Below are 17,778 nucleotides of genomic sequence, written 5' to 3'. Positions count from 1 at the left end.
ATTTTCTACCTCAGAGCTTTTGCATTCCCTGTACCTGTGCCTGAGTGTGACCCCTGCCTTCAGGTCTCTTCAAATGTTACCTCTTTCAGACCTTCACCAGCCTTCCCTGCACAACCTGCATTGCAAACTTGGGGCACATTGCCTGCTTTGCCCATCGGCTGACACATATTTGTGAAATATTTTCCCCAGTCTTTCACTTGGATTTCTGCTTGATGGCAAAAGCTTTTGTCCTTGAGTTCCCTAGTAGGTCCCCAGCTTTTACACTAAGTGTAAGATGACTGCTGTTAACCTATTTTATTTGTTGGTCGTGGGGCTTGAACTCTGCCTGGGCGCTGTCCCTGCGCTCTTCAGCTCAAGGCGAGTGCTCTACCACTTGAGCTACAGCACCACTTCAGGTTTTCTGGTGGTTCATTGGAGATAAGGATCTCACTGACATTCCTGCTCAGGCTGGCTTTGAACCGTGATCCTCAGATCTCAGCCTCCTGAGGAGCTAGGATGACAGGCGCCCGGCATGTGTTTACCTATTTAGACAATGAATTCTAAAAAGACCCCAGGAGTGCAGCTAGGTGGCAGGGGTGTGGCTAGCGACTTACTCCATGGACTGGGCATCAGTGGCCCCGGGTTTCAATGGTCTCGGCCAGCGCAATGAGCAGCGGGCGCCCGCCCGGCCCCTCCAACGGGGCCCAACCTTCCCTTCCCGGCCGGCCCCGCCCCCTCCATCACGTGACGCGCGGGGGTTTTCCCGTTTCTCTGCCGTGATGTCACGGCGGGGTGTGAGCCAATGAGCGCGCAGGCTGGCGGCGCCGGGGAATTCCGCCGCCCCGCCCCCGCCCGTCGCCCGCCCGGCCCGGCCCGGCGCCCCCCGCAGCCCGGGGCGCCCTGCGTCCAGCCCGGCCCGCGGTTCCCAGTCCCTGCACGGCTCGCGCGACCCGCCATTCCTCCGCGGGCTGTGCTGCCCGGCCAGCCGCGTGCGAGCCTTGGTTTGGGCCGGTCTCCGAGCTGTCCGTCCCCACCGGTCGGGCCATGCCGAGTCGCCGCGTCGTCAGACCGCCCCCTGCGCCCGAGCTGGGGGCCTTGGGTAAGCGGAGCTGAGGTTCCCGGGAGAAGCCTGGGGCGGGGCCGGAGATGTGGGAGCTCCGGGGGTCTCCAGGAGCAAGGCGGGGGTTTCTAAAGGCGCCCAAGGGATCTGGCGCGGGGACACCGTGCTAGGAGGAAGCCGGCGGACGGTACGGGCGAAGGGTCCGGACGAGGTACCGCCGAGGCGTCCCGCGGGAGAGTGGGGAGGGGGCGGGGCCTGCCCCAGAGGCAGCGGAGGGGGCGGGGCCTGGAGACCGGGGGTGGGGCGTGTACTGCTCCGAGGGGGACGGGGCGGGGCCTGCCCTGAGAAGAGGCGGGGCCTTGGCCCTGAGGAACGAGGGGCGTGGCTAGCGGGCATGGAGATAGAAGGAGGGTTCGGAAAACAGGAGAGCCAGGCCTGATGCTGAGAAGGATCCGGTCTGCCAGGACAGTTTGTGAAGGAGTCCCTCAGGCCCATGCCTTAAAGAGGGACAGAGCAGATCTGCAGTGAGGAAGGATGGGACGAAAGGGCGAAACAATGAAGTCTGAAATGTCTGGTCAGGGGAAGAACCTGACCCTAGGGGAGGGACCAAGGGAAGAAAGGAAGTGGGAGCTTGGGAGATTGTCTGGTCTTCTGATGGCCTTTCTGTGAGACCTGCCTCCTTCTTGCAGGGTCCAGTGGTGACCCCTCCTCGCTCTCCCTGGGCATTTCCAGGACCACAGGTGAGCAGTCCTGTCCACCTGTTTGTGGGAGATGGAGTTGGGGGAGCCTCTGTGGAGATGGGTTGGGCACATCTCTGGGGGATTCACCCACGTTCACCTTTCCTTTGATGGGCTGTGACCCTCTATGCCCTGTTGAGCTAGCTTGGTTATCCCTACTTTCTGGAGGTTAGGAACTTCAACTACTTATACTCTTCAGAGGATAATTAATTTAGAAATTCACCTCAGATTATAGCAGACTGACAACCACCACCTTGGGTGTTGAAGCAGGAGTTTATATTCCTCATCCAAGAATGTCTGCAGGTTGCTTTCCCATACCTCAGTTGGCCTGTCTTTACAATGGACTGATATCAGTTCCTTCCTTTTGCTGGTGGGGGATTTTCAATAAGTCCATAATAGACAAACATGGGAGGCAGAAATAGGAAGATCACTGTTCAAAGCTTTGGGAGCCCTACCTGAAAAACAAACTAAAAACTAGAGGACTAACTGGGCGTGTGGCTCAAGTAGTATAAACACTTGTCTAGTAAGTATAAAGGCTCTTTCAAACCCAAGTAGTACCAAAAAAATGGTGGTGGTAATAATTATTACAGTGACTATAACATTTGCATCAGATTCATTAATTAAACCATATGCGTTGGAATCACCAGAAGGCTCATTAAGACAGATTAGTAGGCATTCTATCTAGAGTTTCTGACCCTGTAGGTTTGTGACTGGCCCTGAGAATTTGCATTTTGAGGAAGTTCCCAAGATCTACATGCCTATGTTTAGCTACTCTGGAAGCTGGACCTGAGAATTGAGATTGAAAGCCAATCTGGGCAGGCAAATCCATAGGACTGTTATCTCCAATTAGCCAGCAAAATGCTGGACTAGAGATGTGGTTCAAGTGATAGAGCATCAGCTGTGAGTGAACAAAGTCCAGCAGAATTTGTAGGGCTTGAGGTCAAGTCCTAGTACTGGCATAAGATGAAAAAAAAAAAAAGTAATGTGGGTCAGGCATACTAGTCCATGCCTGTAATCCCAGCTAATCAGGAACAGAGGTAAGGAATTACAGTCCCAAACCAGCTGGGATCCTATCTGAAACTAAAAATGAATAGATTATGGTGTGCCTCAAGTGGTAGGTCAAGGGCCTAGCAAGCACTAGGCCTTGAGTTCACTCTCCAGTACTGTCTGCCACCCCACTTCTCAATTAAAAAAAAAAAAAAATTAAGATAGGTAATGGCTGAAGCCAAAGAACTAGCAAGTCAGCAAAGACAAGATTGTAACCAAGGTGTCCATTCTGAGCTACAGCTACTGCTGCCCACGACTTAAGCTTCCTCTGTAATCTGGCAGCCTCTTGAGCACTCTCCCCGCCCCCCCCCCAAAAAAAAATCTATGCCTTTGAGTCCCTTGGTGTGTATAGTACAGATCTTCAAGGACAGTATTCCAGCCAGGTGTGGTAGTGAGCACACCTGTATGTAGTCTCTTCATTCAGGAGTCTAAAGTAAAAGGATTCAGGCCAGCCTGGACAACATAGCCCTGATGAATAGTTTCTGTCTTAATTTTATTTAAAAAATGGTTTTTCCAAGCTGAAGTGACTTGATGTCCCTGCCAGCACCCTCCAGGCATTCTCCCCCAGCCTCAGTATCTCCTCTGCCAGGTGGGAACCTTGCCACCTGCTCATTTCCCCAGATCCATAAGATAAGGGGTGTAAGGAAAGCTGCCTTGCAGGGGGCAAAGTTCTGGCTGTTTGAAGCCACTCCCCGAAGCAGGTAGAGGACAGAGCCGGCCCAGATCAGCCCCCAGCCAGTGGCCTTCAAAGCCCTGGGTGGGGCATAGGCTCAGGCTGCCAGCCAGGCTGTGTGACTCCAGGACCTGCCGGCTCCCTCTGGGCTCGTGGTCTTGACTGTGGAATGATGGGAGGTTGGTTTTGATTTCTGGCCCCCTCTGATATTGCTGTGACACTCTGCCTTCCTGGAAACAAGTGCGGATCCAGGATGTGAGAATGTGCAGGCAGCCTTCTGGACGTAAGAGAGGTTGGCCCAGAAGGGGAAATGGGGACTGGATGGCATCCCAGGGAGTTGCCCTCAGATTTCCCAGGATGGAGGAAGGGGGAAGGGTTATGGGATAGATTGGGTGGGGAACTTCCTTGGAAGATGACTGGTGATGGCCACTCTGAACTCATCTCTCTCTTTCCCTTCTCTGTCTCTCTTTCTCCGTCTCTCTCTCCTTCCACAGATGAATTGGGTGAGTATCTAGAGGCAGGTGGATGGGACGCTTAGGGGGTGCTGATAGAGGGGAGTCTAGGACTTGCCCCTCCAGTGAAGGTCACTGTGATGATGGGTCATTCAGCCACTTGGCAGACTCATTACACCCTCCAGAGTGCCAGGCACGGTTTTCTGAACATTGGGAAACCAGACTTCCCAGAGCAGTGGTCTCTGAGAAGCCCCAGGACTGCAAACACTGAAAGGCCAAGAAATGAATGAACAGGATACAGTTACGTTAGAGCTTGAGAAGGAAAAGAAAAAAAGAAACTGAAGAGGTCAGATGTGGTAGTGCACGCCTATAATCTCAGCACTTGAGAGGCTGACACAGGAGGATCTTGTGCTCAAGACCACCTGGACAAAAGAAATGCCTGAAAACCAAAGTCGGCTGAGCGTGGGGTGGCACATACCTGTGATCTGATGGGAGCTACTGGGGACTGGGGAGGCAGAGATAGGAGAATCAAGGTTCAAGGCCAGCCCAGACCAAAGTTAGTAACATCTTAAAAACAAACAAGCTGGATGTGATGTGTCCAGTCCTGGAATCCCAGATAAGGAGGCAGAGCTGGGCTATTGAAAGAAGAAAGAGAAAAACAAAAACCAAATGCCAAGCTCTATCTGACAAACCAACTAAAAGCAAAAGAGCTTCGGGGGAGATGGGGTGTCTCAAGTTCATAAGCACTTGCCTAGCCAGCAAGAGGCTCTTGAGTTCAAATCTCAGTACTGCTAAAGCAGCAGCAACAACAAAAAAACAACACAAAACCAGAAATGATGATTTCCTAGCCCTGAATTGAGCAAGGGCAGGGTCACGAAGCAATGCAGCCAAACCCTTCCAGATGGTGGCAGGGGGTCCGCAGGTACCCTGTAGGGGTCTAGGCCAAGCAGAGCTTTCCAGCTGAGGCGCTGGGCCTCCGTCCTTACAGCCTTAGGATCAGGGCCCTTCCTGCCTGCAGGTGGAGGGGGGGGGGTTGGTGGATTCAGGAGCACTAGGGAGGGGAGGGCAGTGAAAAAGGGGGGCGGTTGGAGGAGGAAAGGAATCCGACGACCCTCGGCTTCCAAGCTGTGCGGAGGGGGGAGCTGCGGCCCCGTCCGCAGGAAACACCTCTGGCCGGCGGGGCTGGGAGCCGGTGTGACCCCCGCCTGGGGTTTCAGCCCGCATCCCCGCCGCCCGCGTCGGCTTCTCCCGCAGAGATCATCGACGAGTACATCAAGGAGAACGGCTTCGGCCTGGACGGGGCGCAGCTGGTGCCCCGCGGGGCGGCGGCGCTGAGCACCGTGACCCTGGGCCCCGCCCCGCCGCCCAGCCCGGCCACGCCGCCGCCTTGGGGCTGCGCCCTCAGCCGCCTGGGCCCGCCCGGGCCCGGCCCGCGGCCGCACCTGGTCATCACCGAGCAGCCGAAGCAGCGCGGGATGCGCTTCCGCTACGAGTGCGAGGGCCGCTCGGCCGGCAGCATCCTGGGCGAGAGCAGCACGGAGGCCAGCAAGACGCTGCCCGCCATCGAGGTGGGCGGGGCTGGGGGCGGGGCTATGCGCGGGGGCGGGCTGGAGGCGGGGCATCGATGATGGGCGGGCGAGGGGACCTTAGATACGGGGAGGTGGGCGGGGTGGTGGGCGGAGCTTGAAGAGGGGGAGCTGTGGGCGGGCGTAGATGGTAGGGTGGTGGATCGGGAAGGACCTTAGTAGAGTGGGCGGGGCGGAGGGCGGGACTATGGCTGATGGGCGGGTGTGGGGGGGAACCTTAGATGCGGAGAACAGGGACTCCCGGGTGATGGGCAGCATGTGGGCGTGGCAGTGGGCGGGCCTTGTCGGTGGTGGGTGTTGCTGCTGTGGGCCGCGTTTGGAGCTAGGACATTGTAGAGCTGGGCTTTATCATTCTTGCTGTCCTTGCGCCAGGACATAGAGTACCACCTATTTCCAAACCCCAAAAGTAGTAATGAGCTGGGCATGGTGGGGCACCTGTGTAATCTTAGCATATAGGAGGAAGATGAAGCAGGAGGACTAGAGTTCAAGGCCAACCTGGGCTACTTAGCAAGTTCAAGGCCGGCCTGAGATACAAAGGAAGTTCAAGGTCAGCCTGGGCTGTGTAAGAAGTTCAATGGAGTGGTGCCCACAGCTGGGTAAAGATGGAGGGCTGAGGCTGTCTACTGCATCCCTGTTAGCCTGGGCAACAGTGAGGGAGATGCTTCCAGGTTAAACACTGGAAAGCTGGTGAAATAAACCACATGTGCGTGGCACAGCACTGCCCAGAAACAGCAGAGCCCGGGAATGTGTGTCCATACATACGCAGACCCAAAATTCAGAAATGAAGGTGTGCCCCAGGTATTGATGGGAAGGTGTGAACATGCCTGTAATCCCTGCTCTTAGGAGACAGAGACGGAAGAAGAGTTTTAAGCCAACCTGGACTACATAGTGAGACCCTGACTGAGAAAGAAAAAAATAGTAACTACTTCCATTAATTAGTACCCGCAGGGCTAGAGGTGTAGCTCAAGTGGTAAGAACATCAGTTTAGCAAACATGAGTCCCTGAGTTCAAACCCCAGGACTAAGAGAATAAAAACTTCCCTGGAAATCGAATTGTAGACTCCTACACAAGTACTATATTGTTCTTCTGCAGCTGGAAAAGGCCTAGCATATGGTAGGAAGTGGTCTAGCACTGAGTTATAATCCCAGCTCCTATGTTAAAGGGTTTTTTGTTTTTGTTTTTTGTTGGTCATGGGGCTTGAACTCTGGGTCTGGGTGCTGTCACTGTCTATAAGCTCTTTAGCTCACAGAGAGCACTGTACCAGTTGAGCCATAGCACCACTTCCTGTTAAAGGTTTTTTATTTTGTGTGCATGCATGTGTGTGTGCTCATTCGAGCGTGTATACACATGTGCATATACTAGTATTAGGGCTTTAACTCAGAGCCCGGCTTTCACTTGGCTTTTCCCTTACCATTTCTGGCTTTTTGGTGGTTAACTGAAGATAAGAGATTCACAAACTTTTTCTTCCCGGGCTGGTTTTGAACCATAATTCTGAGCCTCCTGAGCAGTTAGGATTACAGGCATGAACCACCAGCACCTGGCTTCCCTGATCTTGAATTCAGGCTTGAATTCAGGGCCTGGGCGCTTTCCCTGAACTTTTCTGCTCAAGGTTAGCGCTCTATCCCTTTGAGTCATAGCTCCACTTCTGGTTTTCTGGCTTTGAACCATGATCCTCAGATCTCAGCCTCCTGAATAGCTAGGATTACAGGCGTGAGCCACCAGAGCCCAGCAACCTGATCTTTTTTTTTTTTTTTTTTGGTCGGTCATGGGGCTTGAACTCTGGGCCTAGGCGCTGTCACTCAGCTCTTCAGCTCAAGGTGAGCACTCTACCACTTGAGCCACAGCGCCACTTCCGGTTTTCTGGTGGTTTATTGGAGATAGGAGTCTGACGATCTCTCCTGCCCGGGCTGGCTTTGAACCGCGATCCTCAGATCTCAGCCACCTGAGTAGCTAGGATGACAGGCGTGAGCCACCAGCGCCCGGCAACCTGATCATTTTTAACAACGCATTTAGAAGTTTTGGATGACACCAACTAGTCATCTGGAACTGCCCCTAATATTAGGAAATGGCAGCTGGGGTCCTAGATACAACCTGTCCCCCAGGAACCTTATCATCCAACACCATCCTCGGTACCCTCTCCAGCCCCTAGAGGGAAGCACTGTACCACAGAGACTCAGATGAATTACCTCTAGTTCCACACTGCCCAAGCTGGCCTTGAACCCTTGAGCTGCCCATCTAGAAATCTGAAATCATATAGTGTCAAATAATTTTAAATTGTAGACTCCAAATTCCTCCAACTTATTTATTTAGGCAGTGCTGAGGATAGAACCCAGGGCTTTGTCCTGAGTTCACAAGCTCTCACAATTTTTATTTATGTTCTTTTATTTTTTTTCTTCCTCTCCAATTCAAGAGCTGATAAAGGGTCATATGGTATGTGCTAATATTGGGGCTTTAACTCACAGTTTTGTACTGTCACTTGACTTTTTTTTTTTTTTTTTTTTGGTCATGGTGAACTCTGGGCCTGGGCACTGTCCCTCAGCTCTTTAGATCAAGGCTAGTGTGCTCTACCACTTGAGCCACGGCACCACTTCCAGTTTTCTGAGTGGTATTTATTTATTTATTTATTTTTGGGTCTGGTCATGGGGCCTGAACTCTGGGCCTGGGCGCTGTCCCTCAGCTCTTCTGCTCAAAGCTAGCGCTCTACTGAGTGGTTTATTGGAGATAAGAATCACAGACTTGCCGGGAGCTGGTGGCTCACGCCTGTAATCCTAGCTACTCAGGAGGCTGAGATCTGAGGATCTCAGTTCAAAGCCAGCCCGCGCAGGAGAGACCGTGAGACTCCTATTTCCAATAAACCACCAGAAAACCGGAAGTGGCTCTGTAGCTCAAGTGGTAGAGCGCTAGCCTTGAGCTGAAGAGCTGAGGGACAGCGCCCAGGCCCAGAGTTCAAGCCCCACGGCCGACCAAAAAAAAAAAAAAAAAAAAAAGAGTCACAGACTTTCCTGCCCAAGCCCACTTTGGACCTGGATCCTCAGATCTCAGCCTCCTGAGCAGCTAGGATTACAGGCATGAGCCACCAGCACCCAGTTTGGCTGTTTTTTTTTCCTACTCAAGGCTAGCACTGTACCACTTGAGCCCTACACTTCCACTGCCACAGTCATTTGTTATATTTGGTTGTAACTCTTCTGTCTCAGGATTGTTTTTTGAGACAAGATCTCACTGTGTAGCACAGGCTGGCCTTGAACTGTCCATTCTGCCTGAGCCACCTGAGTGCTGGGATTATAGTCTTGTACTACCATACCTGGCCAGTAGAGGGGACTCAACCAGATACCTTTCCATCATCTTGAGGGAGAAGGTCAGGATGCTACAAGGGAGTCCCTGAGAGTTTGATGGAGTTAGGGGATCTGGTATAGGCCACCTGACCAAAAAAAGCTTATTTATCTTTGCGCAGCTCCGGGACTATGGCGGGCTGCGGGAAGTGGAGGTGACTGCATGCCTGGTATGGAAAGACTGGCCGCACCGGGTTCACCCACACAGCCTTGTGGGGAAAGACTGTACGGACGGTGTGTGTAGGGTGCGGCTAAGGCCTCACGTCAGTCCTCGACACAGGTATTTGACTCCCTGGACCTCTGACCCCTCACCCCTAGGCCCTGACCCCTCACCTCTGGTCATAGAGACTCTGAAGGTAAAGATAAACCCAGGGAAATGCAAGGCAGGGGCAAATTGGCCAAACCCTCCCTACAGCATCCATCTTGTGGGTGAGGAAACAGGTCTAGGTGGCAGAGGGCCCCATGTCCCACATTCTCTGTGGGGAGACTGAGGCATGGAGGGAGGTAAGGCACAGATGGTTCACAGCAGAGCTGGGCTTTGACTCCAGATCAGGCTTTTTTTTTTCTTTGCTTGAACTCAGGGCCTGGGCGCTGTCTCTGAGTGTCTTTTTCTCAAGGCTAGCACTCTACCACTTAAGCCACAGCACCACTCCAGGATTTTTTGGTAGTTTATTGGAGATAAGAGTCTCATGAACTTTCCTGCTTAGGTTAGCTTTGAACCAGGATCCTCAGACCTCAGTCTCTTAAATGGCTAGGATGACAGGCATGAGCCACTGGTGCCTGGGTTCTAGACGAGACTTAACTACAAGACCTGATCTTATACTCACTTTGCACTTTATGTACTTTTCGTAAGTAAAAAAATGAAAGGTTCAAGCCAGGTGCATGTAGCTCACACCTGTAATCTTCACTTCCCAGGAAACTAAGATGTAAGGATCATGGTTTAAAACCAGCCCAGGCAGGAAAGTCTGTGAGACTCTTATCTCCAATGAACTACCAAAAAGCCAGGAATGGCATTATGGCTCAGAGTGGTAGAGCGCTAGTCGTTAGCACAAAAGCTCAGAGACATCTCCAGAGTTCAAGCCCCAGGACAGGCACACACAAAGAAAGAGAGAGAGGGGCTGGGACTGTGGCTTAGTAGTAGAGGGCTCGCCTAGCATGCATAAAGCCCTAGATTAGATTCCTCAGTACCACATAAACAGAAAAAGCCAGAAGTGGTGCTGTGGCTCAAGTGGTAGAGTGCTAGCCTTGCACAAAAGCAGCTCAGGGACAGTGCCCAGGCCTGGAGTTCAAGCCCCAAGACCTCCCCCCCCCCAAAAAAAGTCCATTTTTCTAAAATAGTATCCCCCAAATAGCTAGCTTACTCTGGCCTAGAACTCTCCATCTTCCTGCCTCAGCTTCCCAAAGTGCTGGGGTTTCAGGCCTCATTTGCAGTTTTCTGATTATTAGCAACACTGCTTACTCTTTTTATATGGCAAACATACAGTGGGTTTGCCAGGTCTCCTCCAGATTCCTGGTGACACCAAGTACTTGTGGCTCACACCTATAACCTTAGCTATTCAGGTTGCTGAGCTACCAGGATCACAGTTGGAAGCCAGCTCAGGGAAGAAAGTCTGTGAGACTCTTATCTCCAGGTAACCACTAGTGGCGCTGTGTGGCTCAAAGTGGTAGAGCGCTAGCCTTGAGTGAAGTTTAGGGACAGTGCCCAGGCTGTGAGTTCAAGCCCCATGACCAAGAAAAAAAGAAAATCTTGGTAAGCACTGTCAGATGTTTCAACCCCAGGCCCTTTGCTGGGATCTGGGAGGCTGGGGTGTCTGAGCCATCCTGCTGGCCCTCATAAGCAGCTGTCTCTGTCCCCACTCAGCTTTAACAACCTGGGCATCCAGTGTGTCAGGAAAAAGGAGATTGAAGCTGCCATTGAGCGCAAGATTCAGCTGGGCATTGACCCCTACAATGGTGAGCACTTTGCCCTACTCTTTGTCCACCTACTGCATCTCCTGTTGGCCCACTGTCCCCTTCCCTTCCCACCCCCCTTCCTCAGCCATCATGTCTCCCAACAGCGGGCTCCCTGAAGAACCATCAGGAAGTGGACATGAATGTGGTGAGGATCTGTTTTCAGGCGTCATACCGGGACCAGCAAGGACAGATGCGCCGCCTGGACCCTGTGCTCTCTGAGCCTGTCTATGACAAGAGTGAGTGTGCGTGTGTTGGGGAGAGGCAGGGTTCACTAGGACCGTCCTGGGCCTTTCACTTACAAACAGGAAGTCATTTCTCTTATTTTTGTGTGTGTGCTAATACTGGGGCTTGAACTCAGGGCCTGGGTGCCATTCTCGAGCTTTTTTGCTCAAGGCTGATGCTCTGATCACTAGAGGCAGAGATCTACTTTTGGCTTATTGGTAGTTAATTGGAGATGAGTCTCACAGCTTTTTCTGCCTGAGCTGGCTTTGAACTCAGTGGTACCGGTGCCTTATGTGAGGAGTTCATTGTTTGCAGGCACCTGCTCTTACCACTACAGCTCCACTGTTTTTAGCCCAAAGTCTCACAGCTGTCTCTCATTGGTTATTTGCATCTCTCTGACCAGTCAGCTGTGACTAAAGGGAGGTGATGCTCTGATTGGTCAGATGGAGGGTCACATGATCAGTGAGCTAGAGCATGGTTTCAGCCCTGCCCACTCCCCAAGATTGATGTGAGTGTTGGTCCCTTAAAAGAAGTGGGGACTCTTTACAGAATAGTTAGGACCGGCAAACAAATGTCCAGGAAGTGGCACTGTGGCTCAAGTGGTAGAGTGCTAGCTTTGAGCAAAAGAGCTCAGGGATAGCACCTAGGACCTGAGTTCAAGCCCCACAACAGGAAGGAAGGAAAGAAGGAAGGGAAGGAGGAAGTGAGGGAGGGAGGGGAAAAAGAAAAACAAGTGTCCACTAGTTTAGCCATACACCCTCACTCTGGGCCTTCTCTGACCCCTAGTCCCACTAGCTCTCCTGAGCATGACATACACTCAGCTGACCTGAATGGAAGCATGGAAGAGCTGAATGTCATCTTGGCTCCACCAGGACTGTGGGGGCCAGACTGAGCCTTTCTCCATCTCCCACATGACCATAGAATGCCCCTCAAGGTTTGATGACTGAATTCTCGTTTTCCTTCCCAGAGTCCACAAACACATCAGAGCTTCGGATTTGTAGGATTAACAAGGAGAGTGGGCCGTGCACGGGTGGGGAGGAGCTCTACCTGCTGTGCGACAAGGTGCAGAAAGGTGAGGGGTGCCACAGGCTGGGTGGGGCTCAGGAGAACCCACCACCTTGACGCGGATGATTGGTTCACACACCTGCCTGTTACCTGCATAAGGATGGAGGTGGGGCTTATACCTCCCCCCCTCCTCCCCAGGTTCTACACACTTTCATGCCAGAGGCACAAGTGCATAGATGGTTTAGGAGGGGCTGGGGAGCAGCTCAGGCCCTGGATTCTGTCCTCATTACTGGAAAAAAAAACAGATTAATAAAAGCCTGGCACTACTGGCTCATGTTTAAAATCCTAGCTTCTCAGGAGGCTGAGATCTGAGGATCATGGTTTGAAGCCAGCCTGGGCAATTAAGTCCATGAGAAGCTTATCTCCAATTAACCACAAAAAAGCCACAAGTAGAGCCGTGGCGCAAGTGGTAGAGCACCAGCCTTGAGTGAAAAAGCTCAGGGACAGCACCTAGGCCCTGAGTTCAAGTCCCAGGACAGGCACACATACACACAAATCTTAAAAATAAAGGGCTGGGAAGGTGGCTCAGTGGTAGAGCGCTTGCCTTGCATGCATGAGGCCCTGGGTTCAATTCCTCAGCACCACATAAGCAGAAAAAAAAAGCCGGATGTGGCGCTGTGGCTCAAGTGGTAGAGCGCTAGCCTTAAGCTGAAGAGCTGAGGGACAGCGCCCAGGCCCAGAGTTCAGGCCCCACGACCAAACCCAGAAAAACAACAAAAAACTTAAAAAATAAAAAAGATTCTGACAGTGGCTTTAAGGAGTAGGAAAGGTACAAAGGGCGTGGGACAAATGTCTTCAGCTAATCTGCATCTGTCTAAATGTCCTCACATAGGTTTCATAACCAAAACGGAAGAACAACTTCCCTCTAAACAAACAAAAACCTCCAGCCAGGTGCCAGTAGTTCATGCCAGTAAGCTGTAGCTACTCAGGAGGCTGAAATCTGGGGGCTAGTGGCTCCAAGTCAAGCCTGGGCAGCAAAATCCATGAGACTCTTGTTATGTCCCATTAAATAGCAAAAAGCTGGGCTGGAGGTGTGGTTCAAGTGGTGGAGCCCCAGCTGGATTGAGCCAGTATGAGGATCTCAGTTAAAGTTCTGGTACCAAGACAAAAAAAAAAAAAAAAACCACATAAATATACAAAATACTTGAGTGATCAGTGTATGATAGAATGTAGGGTTGTTTTTTGGTTCCTTTTTTTTTTTTTTTTTTTAGGTTGTAGAGTATGAAGTGTAGGTTTGTTTTTTGTTTTGCTTTTTGCTGGTCATAGGGCTTGAATTTAGGGTCTGGGTACTGTTCCTGAGCTCTTTTTGCTTAAGGGTAGTGCTCTACCACTTTGAGCCACAGCACTACTTGTGGTTTTCTGGTGGTTCATTGGACATAAGCATCTCATAGACTTTCCTGCCCGAGCTGGCTTTGAACCTCCATTCTCAGATCAGGTGCCAGTGCCCGGCAAGAGTGTAGTTTTATCCTCAGGAACAGTGGGGTCTGTTTGGAGGATGCTGAGTGGGGTTCGGGCTGGCTGAGGACCCCCCCTCAGCCACTGCCCTGTCCTCCCACAGAGGACATTTCTGTGGTGTTCAGCACGGTCTCCTGGGAGGGCCGGGCCGACTTCTCCCAAGCCGACGTGCACCGGCAGATCGCCATTGTGTTCAAGACCCCTCCCTACGAGGACCTGGAGATCTCAGAGCCCGTCACAGTCAATGTCTTCCTGCAGCGGCTCACAGATGGCGTCTGCAGTGAACCTCTGCCCTTCACCTACCTGCCTCGGGACCACGGTAACCATGACAACCAGCCCACCAGCCCCAACCAGGTCTTCAGGCTCACTGAAGAAATTCAGCTCGAGTCATTTGATCCTGGGTGCAAATCAGGGAGGCTACTGGTAGAGGGGACAGCTGAGCTGAAGAAAGGAGAATGACTAAGAGGTCTAGTGAGAGTTGAAGGAGGGTATTTTAAGTAGCTTGAAAAGCAAGTGCGAGTGTCCTGAGATAGTATTGTGCTCAGGTGTGTCTGGAAGGGAATTTGGTTTTATCTGATATGGACGATCAACATCTGTTTATTTGCATCGGTTGGTTAGGTACAAGCGCAGTTGGGGTATAGTGGTACCCACCTGTAATCCCAGCACTCTTGAAGTTATGGAAGGAGAGAGGGTCTTTGGTTCCAAGGCCAGCTTGGGCTACATAGCAAAATCTTGACTAAAAGAAAAAAGGAAGCCGGGCACCAATGGCTCATGCCTGTAATCCTAGGTACTCAGGAGGCTGAGACCTGAGGATCCAGGCTTAAAGCCAGCCCAAGAAGGAAAGTCTATGAGACTCTTACCTCCAGTAAACCACTATAAAACCGGAATTGGTGCTGTGGCTCAAGTGGTAAAGTGCTTTCCTTGAGCTGAAAAGCTCAAGGGACAGTGCCCAGGTCCAGAGTTCAAGCCCCATAATGAGAGAGAGAGAAAAAGCTCAGCCACTTTCTAGATGACTGTATGATTAACCATCAGTTACTGACTGTGATAAATGGTTAAGTGATCATTATTTTGTTGGCTGTATGGCTTGAATTCAGGGCCTGGACTCTGTCCCTGAGCTCTTTTGCTCAAGATGAGCGCTCTACCATTTGAGCCAGAGCACCACTTCTGGTTTTCTGATGGTTTATAGGAGATAAGAGTCTTACATTTTCCTGCCTGGGCTGGCTTTGAACTGTGATCCTCAGATCTCAGCTTCCTGAGTAGCTAGGATGACAGGCCTAGCTGATTAATTACTTTTTGTATGCTTCTGGTATCTTCCAACAGACAGTTATGGCGTGGACAAAAAGCGGAAACGGGGAATGCCAGATGTCCTTGGGGAGCTGAGCAGTTCTGGTCTGTCCCCTGGACCCCTTTCCACACTTAAGTCCCTGGGAGTGTGTGTGGGAACCCCCCCCTTTAATACCAGCTCATGGAGGGGGAGCTCTGGGAGTTAAGGGGTCATCTACTCTGCCTCCCTCAGACCCCCATGGCATTGAGAGTAAACGGAGGAAGAAGAAGCCAGCCTTCCTGGACCACTTCCTGCCTGGCCATAGCTCAGGTAGGTCCCAATCCCCTGCCATGAGCTGAGACTAAGTGGCAGCCCTGCTTTGTTGGTCTCTTTACAATGTGTTAAGGATGGCTCCCAGGGGCTGGGAAGGTGGCTCAGTGGTAGAGCACTTGCCTTGCATGCTCGAGGCCCTGGGTTCAATTCCTCAGCACCACATAAGAAAAAAGCCGGAAGTGGCGCTGTGGCTCAAGTGGTAGAGTGCTAGCCTTGAGCTGAAGAGCTGCGGGACAGCACCTAAGCCCAGAGTTCAGGCCCCACAACCGGACCCAAAAAAAAAAAAAAAAGGATGGCTCCCAGCTCCGCAGAGTAGGAAGATATGTGTGTGATCTCTGCTGGGCTGTCCACTTGCAGTGTAACCTTTGTCAACCTGGTCTACCACTCTGAGCCTCAGGGACAACTTGGGGAAATCTCAGTGTATACCTACCTGTGTCCTGGGCTTTTACAGTTGAGTGCCCATACCATCCCCATCAGACATCCTGATCTTACGTGATTTCAGGAACTAAGTAGGGTCATGCCTGACTAGTACATGAATGGGAGACTGCTCAGGAATACTGGGTGATACATGCTTTTTGTTGTTGTTCTACCACTTGAGCCACACTTCCAGCCTTTACTTTTCTTTCTTTTTTACTTTCTCTCTTTTTGCAGTTGGCTTAAATTTTTTCTTTTGCCAGTCTTGGTGCTTGAACTCGGGGCCCAGGTACTGTCTCTGAGCTTTTTTGTTCAACGCTGGTGCTTTACTACTTGAGAGCCACAGCTCTACTTACAATTTTTTCTTTTTGTTTTGGTAGTTAATTGGAGATGAGGGTCTCATGGGCTTCCCTGTCCAGACTGGCTCCAAACTTCAATCCTCAAGATCCCAGCCTCTTGAGCAGCTAGGATCATAGGTGTGAGCTATTGATACCTGGCTCCAGAAACTTTTTTTTTTTTTTGCCAGTCCTGGGGCTTGAACTCAGGGACTGGGCACTGTCCCTGAGCTTCTTTTTGTTTAAGGCTAGCACTCCACCACTTGAGCCACAACGCCACTTCTGGTTTTTTCTGTGTATGTGGTACTGAGGAATCAAACTCAGGGCTTCACACATGCTAGGCAAACACTCTATCACTAAGTCATATTCTCAGCTCCCAAAACTTTTTTTTTGGTCGGTCATGGGGCTTGAACTCTGGGCCTGGTGCTGTCCCTGAGCTCTTCAGCTCAAGGCGGGTGCTCTACCACTAAAGCCACAGTGCCACTTCCCGCCTTTTCTGCTTATGTGGTGCTGAGGAATCAAACCCAGGGCCTCATGCATGCACAACAAGCACTCTACCACTGAGCCACCTTCCCAGCCCCCCAAAATATTTTTTAATAAATGTGATGCTAGCGGGGCACTAGTGGCTCATGCTTTAATCCTAGCTACTCAGGAGGCTGAGATCTGAGGATGGGGGTTTGGAACCAGCCCGGGCAGAAAAGTCCCTGAGATACTCTTTTTCTCCAATTAACCACTCAAAAAAAAACAAAAAAACAAAACCCCGAAGCCCGGAAGTGGAGCTGTGGGTCCAAATGATAGAGCATGTGCACACACGTTTCCCTCCTGGTTCCACATTAGGACAGCTGTGTGCGGTTATTTTCTCCACTGCCTCCTTCCACTTACGTAGTAGGAATGGTAGGATGACAGTCCTCAGCTGGAACGGAAGGAGATGATCTGATGAGGCCTTTAGCCTGAGGCGAGAGAGGGCTGGGCTGGAAGTTGCTCCAGAAACCAGAGCTAGCTTTCTCTCCCCTTCTCCCCGCAGGCCTGTTCCTCCCTCCCTCCATCCTGCAGACTGACAACGACTTCTTCCCCGGCTCCGTGTCCTTGCCAGGCCTGGAGCCCCCCGGGGGTCCTGACCTCATGGAAGACTTCACCTACGACCCCACAGCCCCCACCCTCTTCACCATGCTGGACCTGCTGCCCCCAGCGCCGCCCCTGGCCAGCGCCGTGTCCAGCAGCGCGGGTGCCGGGCCCTCGGTGGCCGAGTCCCCGGATCCCGAGCCTCTGACCCTGGACTCGTACCCGGCCCCGGGCCTCGGGGACGGAGGCACCGCCAGCCTTGTGGGCAGCAATATGTTTCCCAACCAGTACCGCGAGGCAGCCTTCGGGGGTGGCCTCCTGTCCCCGGGGCCCGAGGCCACGTAGCCCTGGCGATGCCGGGAGGGATGGGGGGTCAGACCTGGGCCCCCCTCGGGTCAGTCTTCCGGTCTCCTCTCCCTGTGCTTCGGACGGACATCTGCAGCGCTGGCGACAGTCTCGGGAACACGGGCTCCCCTCGGGCCTCCGTTTTATATGAGAAATCGGGTTGGAGGAGAGGCTAAGGGGGGGGGGAGGCATGGCTCCCCTAGCGGCCCCCACACACGTGGCCACCTTTGGGAGGGGCCCCCGGATTGTGATTGTTCCTAGGGGAGGAGAGGGAAACTCCTTGGCACCCTTGCGGGTGAGAGGAGGTTGTTTGTGCAGAGCCTTCTCAATAAAGAGGAGTTTTTGAACCTTGGGGGGGGCCTCTCTTTGCATGGGGCGTGTGTGTGGCGGGGGACGAGGAACCAGGTCCGGGGGTCAGCAAGGCTCCTAGGCTCCTTCCGGAACGCGCCACGCCCACTCCAGGCACA

General features: G+C 52.3%; 1 protein-coding gene across 1 annotated transcript; it reads left to right on the top strand.

The window, feature by feature from the left end:
- Positions 1 to 943: 943 nt before the first annotated feature.
- Positions 944 to 17,663, top strand: Relb (RELB proto-oncogene, NF-kB subunit). Its single transcript, XM_070001202.1, has 12 exons — positions 944 to 1,078; positions 1,729 to 1,779; positions 3,991 to 3,999; positions 5,203 to 5,516; positions 8,986 to 9,143; positions 10,725 to 10,816; positions 10,921 to 11,052; positions 12,006 to 12,110; positions 13,662 to 13,877; positions 14,879 to 14,947; positions 15,075 to 15,152; positions 16,929 to 17,663. Exons 1-12 carry the CDS (start codon positions 1,024 to 1,026, stop codon positions 17,309 to 17,311), a joined length of 1,662 nt encoding a protein of 553 aa, XP_069857303.1. The 5' UTR covers positions 944 to 1,023; the 3' UTR covers positions 17,312 to 17,663.
- The last annotated feature ends 115 nt before the right edge of the window (positions 17,664 to 17,778 follow it).

This window comes from Dipodomys merriami, unplaced genomic scaffold, assembly GCF_024711535.1.
Source record: "Dipodomys merriami isolate MVZ:Mamm:240054 unplaced genomic scaffold, mDipMer1.0.p SCAF_57, whole genome shotgun sequence".
Taxonomy (NCBI): Eukaryota; Metazoa; Chordata; class Mammalia; order Rodentia; family Heteromyidae; genus Dipodomys; species Dipodomys merriami.
Note: the sequence above shows the minus strand (reverse complement) of the source record. Positions and strands in the feature narration are given on the sequence as shown.

Excerpts from the sequence above, each read along its gene's own strand:
- Relb (XM_070001202.1), top strand. The coding sequence starts at position 1,024 with ATGCCGAGTCGCCGCGTCGTCAGACCGCCCCCTGCGCCCGAGCTGGGG. Across the intron at positions 1,079-1,728 it reads GCCCGAGCTGGGGGCCTTGG|GGTCCAGTGGTGACCCCTCC; the intron begins GTAAGCGGAGCT and ends TCCTTCTTGCAG. Across the intron at positions 13,878-14,878 it reads CTACCTGCCTCGGGACCACG|ACAGTTATGGCGTGGACAAA; the intron begins GTAACCATGACA and ends ATCTTCCAACAG.